General features: G+C 41.6%; 1 protein-coding gene across 1 annotated transcript in view; it reads left to right on the forward strand.

Annotated features, from left to right (window-relative positions):
- LOC133408526 (plexin-A2-like) overlaps nucleotides 1-8,315 on the forward strand; it is an 83,108-nt gene extending 74,793 nt beyond the window's left edge. The window contains exons 26-31 of the mRNA XM_061687529.1: nucleotides 845-941; nucleotides 1,162-1,361; nucleotides 2,324-2,493; nucleotides 2,933-3,145; nucleotides 4,041-4,191; nucleotides 5,768-8,315. Of these exons, the coding sequence (XP_061543513.1) occupies nucleotides 845-941; nucleotides 1,162-1,361; nucleotides 2,324-2,493; nucleotides 2,933-3,145; nucleotides 4,041-4,191; nucleotides 5,768-5,863 (927 nt within the window). The 3' untranslated portion in view covers nucleotides 5,864-8,315. The remainder of the gene's footprint in view (nucleotides 1-844; nucleotides 942-1,161; nucleotides 1,362-2,323; nucleotides 2,494-2,932; nucleotides 3,146-4,040; nucleotides 4,192-5,767) is intronic.
- Nucleotides 8,316-10,807: the final 2,492 nt, after the last annotated feature.

The following is a 10,807-nucleotide window of genomic DNA, read 5'->3' on the forward strand; positions in this document are numbered from 1 at the left end:
AGGGCCAAAACTATGGCTACTCCTGACTTGGACTTTTTATGCATTTCTTAACAAGTATGTTTTTCTTTACGGTAAGGGCTGAACGACTAAGAATTTGTTGTAGTCCAGTCAAAGTCAATCAATGATGTCATTGATATTTTTTCAGCACAGTTACAGCGGTTCTCAAACTTTGTTTTTGCGCACAGACATGTTCCGTTGATCGTGCACAGAAACAAATAAAAACAAAGAACTAAAAAGACAACGCACCATTACGCTAATTGTCGCTGTTGTAATTACAGTAAATTAGTGGGAATTCTGCACATGTTTTTTGTGTTCCATAGAAAGGACTTTTGACTCGCCCGTCGTTGAATTATAACGCTCTGTGGAGCAGTGAAATTTCCAGTCGACAAGGTGACATAGCCTTCATACGTCTGTGCGGGTCACAGCGTACCAAAACAAGCTGAGTGGTGGATGAGAATTGCCGTTAGCCTCGCTAGCTTCGGCTATTCTGATCACCGCTCGCATAAAAGATTCATAACAGCTGCGCCTCAGGACAGGCGGCAAGGAACAAAAGCAGCGGCTCCGTCTTTGTTGCCAAAATGTTATGTCTGACAATGCACAGACAACAACTGTGTGCTAACAGAAAGTTTATTCATCATAGAAGTAGTTTGCTTACAACACACACCAACATCGCAACACTTGTCGCTTTACGACACTGAAGGCGACACTTGTCTTTATGACTACGATATTTTGTCTGGCGACGGCAGCAGACGGGCGAGTCGAATGTCCTCTTTAAATTGGCTGACTGGAAGAGACACTAAAAAAATAAATAAAAATCCAATGTTTCCTATCTTCGACTTTACAGGTGACTGATCGCTGCATGGTGGCTTTGGTGCCCAAACAGATGTCGTCGTTCAACATCCCGTGTTCGGCCAGCTTCCCGAGAAGTATCAGCAGATATGGTCAGTACTGTCAACGAAATACAAATAAATGAAAACTGTGAGGGAGCAAGCAGTCCAACACGTAGCATGGGGAACCAAAGTCAAATCAAGAGATCCCATCACTATGTAGAAACTACAACAATGGCAATGTGATCATTCAAAGTGGTACAAACAGGTTGGCACAAAAGTCTTGAGTTAACAAAATGCCAACTGTCTGTCAAACTGACATTTGACCCTCCAGGCGTGGACATCCCCTTCCGCTCCACGCCCACCAGCCCCGACAGCCCCCACTCCCGTGTGCCCATGCTGACCCCCGACCTGGAGAGCGGGGTCAAGGTTTGGCACTTGGTCAAGAACCACGAGCACGGCGACCAGAAGGAGGGCGAGCGAGGCAGCAAAATGGTGTCGGAGATTTACCTCACCAGGCTCCTGGCGACAAAGGCACGCGTCACAAATACTGTATCCCTCAAAACAGTTACTTATTTTTAATAACACTTTTTAAAATTGTTTATAATATGTTTTTATTCCATTTCATTAGATTTTCAATATTACTTTTATTTTAAAAATGAAATGAAAAACTTTTATATGTTTTTCATTTCATTTTATTCATCTTTCACATTTTTCAATTCCATTCTATTTATATGATTTTGTTGTTTAATAATTTTACTTTTTGGGGTTATTATTATGCTTCATTTTAATTGTATGTATTAATTTATTTGTTCCTACACATTATTAATTAATAATTACGTTATTAATTTCTCTATAAATCATGTAATCGTAATGTTCAATTACACAGTATTCTAATATATAATTTATTTACACCAAGTGGCACCGTGCATGACATTAAAGAGTATTAATGAGGTTTTTGATTGCTAAAAAGTATATTTCATACTGTAGTAATCCACTCTAACAAAAAACTACTTAAGGATTAAATTAAAAAGGAATGTATATAAAAGTTAAATAAAACTGGTTTACAAACAAAGAGTTAGCAAAGAATAAATGCAAATGTATTGAACATAAAAGTTAAATACAACTGAACTGTACTTAGGCAGCGATTATTTTACCTGTTACCTCTATACACTATATAATAATACTGTAATAATATACTCAAAGCAGTTCATATCCATAAAATTCAAAATAAAATTAAAAAAAAACGTACTCCCATGCATTTCAATATGAAAGCACAATTGGTGTAGCTGCGCTACCTAGTGGAGAAATCAATTAATTACATTGTCTACAATTCACCATTTTTTGTCTAGCATTCCAGTTACAGAGAAATGAAATTTGAACATTTTAACACAAAATTGTGAAAAATAAAATAAAATAATGAAAATCTCTGCATGGACAGACTACAGATGAGAATGTGTCCAAAGGTGCTAATTCTGTGCAAATGTCGTCTTCAGGGCACGTTGCAGAAATTTGTGGACGACCTGTTCGAGACGCTGTTCAGCACCGTGTGCCGGGGCACCGCCCTGCCGCTCGCCATCAAATACATGTTCGACTTTCTGGACGAGCAGGCCGACCTACACGGCATCTACGACACGGACGTCCGCCATACCTGGAAGAGCAACTGGTGAGTGGAGTGTTTTCTAAAGTGATCCTCCACTCAAATGTTCTTTATTTCAAAATTTTTTTTTTTTTAAAGTATCACCAGCAGGGGTGCCTCTTTGTTACTGCTCGATGGCGTATTTACATGCAACGAGGACAGCAACGCCTCATTTGCCTGTTCACACTCGCCTGTAATAAATATAAATATTTAGATTTGAATCATCTCCGCAACGCTCCCCAGTCAAGAGTGTGAATTTTAAAACATGGTGACATGAACACTGTTTGATTCTCGGCTTGAACTTTCAACCATTACTCCACGAGCCGTCATTTTTAAGAAGCCAACTACTGTAACAGTCATATTTTCGGGATACACAATGAAAATATTTGACATGGCATGTCACTCTCAATTCCATTTGAAAAGAAATTGTTCGACACTATAATTTTATTCCCTCTGCTCTTCCCAGCCTTCCCCTGCGCTTCTGGGTGAACGTGATCAAGAACCCGCAGTTTGTCTTCGACATTCACAAGAGCAGCATCACGGACGCTTGCCTGTCTGTGGTGGCCCAGACCTTCATGGACTCGTGCTCCACGTCCGAGCACCGTCTGGGCAAAGACTCGCCCTCCACCAAGCTGCTCTACGCCAAGGACATCCCTCACTACAAAAGCTGGGTAGAAAGGTAGGGTTTCCTGTGTGTGTGTGTGTGTGAGACTGCATATGTCAGCGAACGGCTTGTAAATAATAGAGCAGAGAGATGATTTCAAAGCGTGAGGCGAGGTGTTGACTGCACAATTCCGATTATAGCTTGACGTCGATTACTCGCCAGTCACGTGTTTTGGCATTAACAACACGGACACGTCGCTGAAATCAAAAGGTGATGGGTTTGTGCTGGAAACTTAACAGCGATGCCTTAAGCGTGTGGCAATATTTTACTCAAAATGAGACAAATATAACAAACGCACAAAAGTGCTACGAACGCTTATTTGAAAAGGCATCTGCTCACGCTAACTGACGAACAGACAAAATTCATCAGGAAATTCACCAAAGGCCATCCTGTAACAGTGAAATGACAGATATGTAATATAATATACTGTGTTAGTTTTGTCTAAGCAGACTAAACTGAGACGCGGCGGTCAATCAGTCCCCTCATTCACCCCATCTACCGACAAACCCATCAAATCACAAATCAGACACCTTCATGGTTTCACAGGAAAGTTATTACAGCTAACAAAAACAAACAAAATTAAAAAACTAAAAAGTTAAATCGTTTGTATACCACCGTCCTGTCGAATGCCATTAGATTTGTGGTACATTTTAGGTACTACGGTGAATGCACCCCTTGTTTGTTCTGATGAAGAAGGGGCACTTGGTTGGTTGATGCTAAAAGTGTCGATCAAATGCAATTACACAAATCTATGTCCAAAAACAGTGCGCACCAATGAGTGTATTCCCGATTATGCCGCTCTAGCGCCTCCGATGTAAAGCAGCCGCTGCGGCCGCATACTGCTCGGGCTTATTTGAAGGGGAAAATATTGGCCGTGTGTGACACGGATAGCGTGCGTCTCTCCTTTCAGGTACTACGCCGACATCAACCGCCTGCCTGCCATCAGTGATCAGGACATGAATGCCTATCTGGCTGAGCAGGCGCGCCTCCACTCCAGCGAGTTCAATGCGCTCAGTGCCCTCCACGAGATCTACAACTACGTCAGCAAATACAGCCACGAGGTGAGGACGGGTGCGCCACGGAGCCGGAAAATGTGACGAAGAACTCGCTCATCATTATGGCATCTAAGCAACTTTCAACAGTGACCTTAAAGCACACACGTAGTCCAACCAGATCAGCTCATAAAGGCCCTTTTTCACCGCATGTTTTTTTCTGGATAAACAACTATGTCACGGAATGGGGTAACAAAGTTATCCCAGTAATATTCTTCTGAGATACTATCAGAACTGTAAGAGATGCGGAAAAACCAGAATTGATCGAGGTGTTGGACACTAAAAACTAGTATTTCATACATCACATTGGCTACCGGTGTCGACGTCAATCAGCATCTCGTTATCTGTGTACAAATGCATCGCAATGACTGTACTGCGTTACCTTATGTTAGTGATAGACTCCAGCACATTCTGACTTGCATACAAATTCTGAACCGAACTCTTGTCATAAAACCGAGGACTGTGAAAACTATACACAGATGATCATAGATCAACAGGAAATGGTCAATGCGAGGCTTCAAAAGGGATGCTCTCAAAGGAAAGTGGCCCCTGAGCTAAGAGTGTCACAAATTGTCATCACCAGATTGACACAGAGAGACTGGACGAGTCACAGAGAGGCATAGACGTGGACGTCCTTGGAAATGTATTGGTTGGCTCCTTGTTACAGGACAAGTTGTGAAAAATGCACTGGAATATTGAACAGTGAGACATGTGCATTCAAAGGTTTAGAGAACGTCCAATTGAGTTCACCTGTAAAGGTTGTAGTGCGTTTTAGGTTTATCACTTTATTTATTAGGTTTATTAATTTCACTGGAAAGCTCAATATGCCTAACGTTTTGTGAGTAGTCTGTTTGCACAAAGTTTATGTTGATATCAAGGCATTTGTCTTTAAAATGTCCATAGAAATATAATATCAGGATAACCTGCAATCAATCTGACTCAATGTTGCGCAATAACCTCTATTGTCAATCAGCATTAGTTATCAAACGGTTCACTAAAACAACATAATGACGATGGGACTCGTGTCTTGACCGTCGTTGTGTCAGTTGTACAAAATAAACCGAGGCAGTTCAGCCAATCACTGAAAAGGTGAGACAAAAGAACGCGTTCTCATAGCTATGCAAAACGCGACTGTAAAAAACCTGAAATTGCTGCTGTATGATTAATTGTTTACCATATACAGAATGCATTGCTGTACTTGCCTTACAACACACTTCCAATGGCTGAGGCTGAGGTTTAGCAGTTCACACAACCGTTTACGGTCTGTCTCCATGGGAGCCGAGCCAGCTTGTGAGTGGGCAGATTGTCCGGTGGTTGGTGCCCTGTTGCGACCATGCACAGCCATTGGGTGGACATGACACTAGCTGCATGCATGTGTGCTCTCTGATAAGAGTTGGCAAACATTGTCAGTGTACTGAATTTAAAAACAAACATCAAAACAAAAACAGCATCACACAGGCCAAAGTGGTAAAAATAACAATGCCAGCTAACAGTCATAACATCTGGGACGTTAGCGATGATGAAATGAATGTTGGCGTTCACTTTGTGAGCTTGCTAAGTGTACGTGTGTTTGTGTGTGTGTTAGATCACCGAGGCGCTGGAGCAGGACGAGCAGGCCCAGAAGCAGAAGTTAGCGTATAAAGTGGAACAGATCATCTCAGCCATGTCTGCAGAGAGCTGAGACACACACCAACATACATAACACGCACACACTCACACATACATGCTGTACATGCACAAACGCACAATACAAGAATATGCTGGGGAGGAGAAACATGCGCACCCAAATGTGCACGCACGTCATGTGTATGCCTGCACACAAAGACCCTGAGAGACTAATGTATGCAGGGATGCTTGCTAAAACTTTATGGACCTAGTACAAATGACACACGGAAATGTGCAAGAAAACACACACGAACAGCAAATCAGCCCAAAGCATGATGTTTGTATTCAACGCCATTCTCTAGTAACATTCATCCATTGTCGGAAAGCGTCCCGCTGCACGCCCCCCTGGGGGGAGCGGGGCTCGGCAGCCCGGCTCGAGTGCCGAAGAGAACCGCGCAAAGGATGACAACTCATCTCCAAAGGATCGACAAATAGAGGCGCTTACGTGGACTAATAATAGCCAAGTGTCGGATGTGATGACGGTACGATTGCTACGTGTCACAGGCCGGACGCGACGCTGCCATCGAAGCATTTTGCCAACAGCGGCTTCACATTGTGTATTTTAGCAAATGTGGATTTCGAAATTGTGACGCGAGCAGACATGTTAACCTCTAGCTCCGGTCTTGCAGATTCTAAATTCATTCACGAAAGTAGCTTACAAAGGCTGTGTTCACACTTTCGATTAAAACAAACACTGGTGCGTTTTCTCTAATAGTAATGCTGTTATTACCAAACAAGCGGACCGGAAACAAAGGGTTTGGATTAGTTCACCGTATAAATCCATCCATCCATTTTTCGGAATGTGGAACAAAGCCTGAGTACTCACAGAAAACCAATGCAAGCAAGATTCGAACTCCGGGCCTCTCGGCTGTGAGTCAATCATGCTAACCGCTAATGTGCTGCCCGCTTCAAAAGTCGAACAAAATTCCTTCATCCAGTTATCATGCGAGATGTCAGCAAAACTCGTGAGATTTCTAAATGAGTGTGATTCTCAAAAGTGTGGTACGCGTACGCGTACACACACTAGAGGTATTGTACGCGAAATAATCAATGCCTAAGTACAGTTCAGTTGCATTTAACTTTTAGGTCCAAAACATTTACATTCAATCTTTAAGAACAGTTTGTTTCTCAACATTGATTTAGGTACAATTTTCAAATTTTATGTGCAATACATTTCAATTGAATAATTATTTAAGTTTTTTTTTTTTTTTAATCTTTAACTATATTTAGGCACAATGTTAATGTTAGTACCTCAAATTCCACACACAAAAAGGCCAGAACAGAGATTCAAACCAAGAACCGTAGAACTGCGAGGCAGAAATGGTAATCGCTGCATTGCCGTGTGACCCGCAAAATGTTTTCTGCTTTGGTCAAAGAACAGAGAACAAAGTGTGAACACAGTCAATGCAATCCATTTCAGCAATATTCTCACGGTGAGATTTCAACATTCATATTACCCCACGCCCCTTCATAAAAATCGATTAAAATGTGCTCCATAGTACTGAAAGTGCAGTATGAAATAGGACATGTACGGTGATCTATCGAGCACTAACTCCGTCATCGGAAGATAAGCGGAGAACAACCGTAGGAGAATCCGTCATAAACGAGACTAGAAGCCCCAACGTATACTCGTTCTTTCTTTCTGTCTCATCAGTCATTGTTTACATTGGACTTGTAATGCACCAAGTGTGCCAGACAAGAACACCCGCCGCTGCAGTGAAGTAATATGGAAAGATTCGGTGTCGGTGTCTGATAAATCCACTTGAATAGAAGTAACCTGGACAATGAGGCTTGGGAACAAGCTTTGGGAGCTTCGAATTTTGGCGTCCTTTGCGGTGCAGAGCGCTCCTGGCGGATCTGTGATGATGGATGCCACGTGCAGTCGGCTCATTAGCCGGTCCTTGTAAATTTGACGCGTTCCGCCGCCTGACTGCACTTCACTCGCTTCGCATCCCGCCTGTCTCCATCTTTAATTGTGGAACTCACGTCTTTTTGTTTGTACCAGACTGCTGGTGGTCTCTTTTGCTGCTGTATTTATAGAGTGCCATATAGAAACTTATCACGAGGAAAGTGTCAGTCTGAGGCCCGTTCAGGGTTTCGGTCTTGTTCACGACGCACCAAACTGTGACAATGACAAACGTCTTTGTGTGCTCGATCACGCCTGTTCATGTGGAGGGCTTTTTTTTTTATTTTTATTTTTTTTAGCCCCCCTACCCCCATCAATTTAAGACTAAAAGATGAGGGGGAAAAAAAGCCTCCATTTCCTGTTAAATGTTGAACTATGACAAAGAAAGGACCCATGTGTTTTATGTGTGATTTGATAAATTATAAATGTGTCGTGCAATAAACTGTCGGATGTGGTTTTTTTTAAACTATATATGATTGTATAAATATTGTACATAGAAAACACTCCTATTTTGCAAGCAAAAGATTCACTTTTTACTGTTGTTATACATTAAAATGAACAGCTGACGATACTCATTCTTGCCTGGTTTCTTTTTGTGTTGATGAATGCACCTTGCAAGAGACCTACGTACCTAGAAATCCTTAAAAAGGAGCCACATACTATAAAACGGAGTGAATTGAAGATCTGCTTTGTCATTCTCAAGCCAATCTCATGCTTCCTGTTTTATTATTCTAGTAGCTCACTGGCATGCTGATTCACTTGGGGGACTATAATTGAGCTTTCATTGGAAAGGTATAATGTGTCCGCCAGATTTGTTACATTCCTTACAAAGCCTTACGCTTCCACTCTACTGAAATTAAACAGGACCTGGATGAGATATTGGCTTATTTGGAATCTCAAGAAAAGTACCACAACGTCAATCCCTTTGTAGTGACGGATGGTAATGGATGTTAACGCAAATGATTTGATGGTAGTTCATGGAAAATAGCTGACATTTTCTGACTTGTTTTGACCTTTTGATAATAATATACCATCTGCTATAGAGTTGTATAATCTGACATTTCCAATTGGCCAAGGATATGCACGGTACGGCAGCATCTTAATTTTTGGGCTAGTTTTTCTTCAGCTGAAACTGACGGTTTAAGCTCTTCCAGGGCTCCAGACCAATGGTCATCCCTAAAATTTGAACGAGTGGGAGTACATTTTCTATCAACTCGCGCATGCGTGACCAGTCATTTTTATTTTTATTTTTTAAAATATTTTATGTTGCTGAAAGACTTGTGCCCCACACTTCAGCCCAGGCAAAAATGCAAAAATTAGCTGGTTTGCCAACAAATTACTCTGTTGTTAATTAACAAACATTAACTTTACGTTTAGTATCGAAGCTGTATAACTTATGTTTATTTTGTGTTTAAACTTGCGGCATAAAATGTGATAACCCAGCCAAAGACGAGACCTAAATCCAAATCAGAAATCCACATAAAGAAAGGAAGCAAGGACGAGTCGGTTGATTTTAAGTTTAATGTTAAAGACATTTGTGGAAATGGTTGGCATTTGACTCATTTCCTTGAATGACTACTGGGAAAAAAAGTAAACAAACACCAATTGTTTTTCAAATGTTAAGCGACACTGCTGCGAGTGACAGGAATTCATTTAGACGACAAACAACTGCAACTCTGCTTAGGGTACAGCAATATCGCGACAGAGAAGCAAAGCTTGTAAAACAACAAAGAACTATCCCGAAGAAAATTATTAAATCCCTTTGAATTGGAAAATTTTAAAAAACCTGCAAGTGATGAGCATCTTCCTTGGGGAGAGAGGAATAATTTGCCTTACTGTAAGAACTGTGATAATATTTGGTGTGGCATGTGAGCAGCGTATAAGGACTCCTCTGCACTTGCTGTAAGGAATTCATTATTGATGTTTATCCCTCAGGGCAAGCAGCAGAGCAATGGGGGGTGATTGGGTAGTTGTGTGAGCATTCAGAACGTTCAACCTGCGTGGATGTGACTCACGAGAAAGAATTTTAAGTTCCATCTGCATTCCGTTGCACTTTTCCTGGTAGGAGGTTGGACATTTGGGAATTTTCTTTACATGTGGCATTAAAGGAGACATTACGTATAAAATTGAATTTTTAATTGTAAACAAATAGTTGGGTCTCTGGAGGGGTGTGGGGGGGGGGGCTTTAATTGTCCTCTGACAGCTGGAAAAACCACAGGTTGTCCTCTTGGTGGACTTTGGAAAACTACTGGATTCCGTGTGCATCCACAGGACTGCATAGAATATTACTCCATATCCGCTTGGTGGAGGGCTCTTTCTTGTTATTACTGGTACTAGTTTGAAATTCTCAATCTTGCACAAACATTCAGGCATCGTGGACTATATAATAAAAAAACTAAAAGGACACTGAGAATGGATATTTGGCAGGCTGCTGGCAACGATTGCCCCATTCACTAACAAACCATACTTGTGCATTTCCGCAACAGAGATTCAAACGACTTTAAATCCACGTTAATATGAAATTCTAAAGATGTTTATACATCATTGTAAAACACATATTGTATATTGTATATACTGTATTGTTATTGCTTGAGGCACCGCCACCAAGGTAGCGTGGGCGGGCTTTGTACATGTAAATTTTAATGTGAACGCTTATGTGCATTTGACGACAGAGAATGTCCAGACTTTGCTTTTTCATCCACAGGTACATTACCACAACCAAAGCCGAAAAGGAGCCATCGCCGAGGTGGACGGCGACCACGGCAGAAAGAAAAGGAGAACGTTTATCCAACAAAGCTTGAAAGACAACGAGAGCAGGCTAGTTAGAAAGGTGGCTGCCTGGCCAAGGCATCAAGGATTTAAGGCACCGACAAATGCAAAACCAGCCTAACTTTAGCCACGGTATGGCGAGGGATCCTGGTTATAGTAAGCCATTTGAATTTAAAAATAACTTATGACGGGAGAAGCAGCAGCCAAATCGTGGCAGTACTCTCTTTCCGGTTCAACGGCCAGATTTCAAGTAATCAAATTGGATTTTTCATTCGTTGTACTACC

The sequence above is a fragment of the Phycodurus eques genome, chromosome 10 (assembly GCF_024500275.1).
Source record: "Phycodurus eques isolate BA_2022a chromosome 10, UOR_Pequ_1.1, whole genome shotgun sequence".
Classification (NCBI taxonomy): Eukaryota; Metazoa; Chordata; class Actinopteri; order Syngnathiformes; family Syngnathidae; genus Phycodurus; species Phycodurus eques.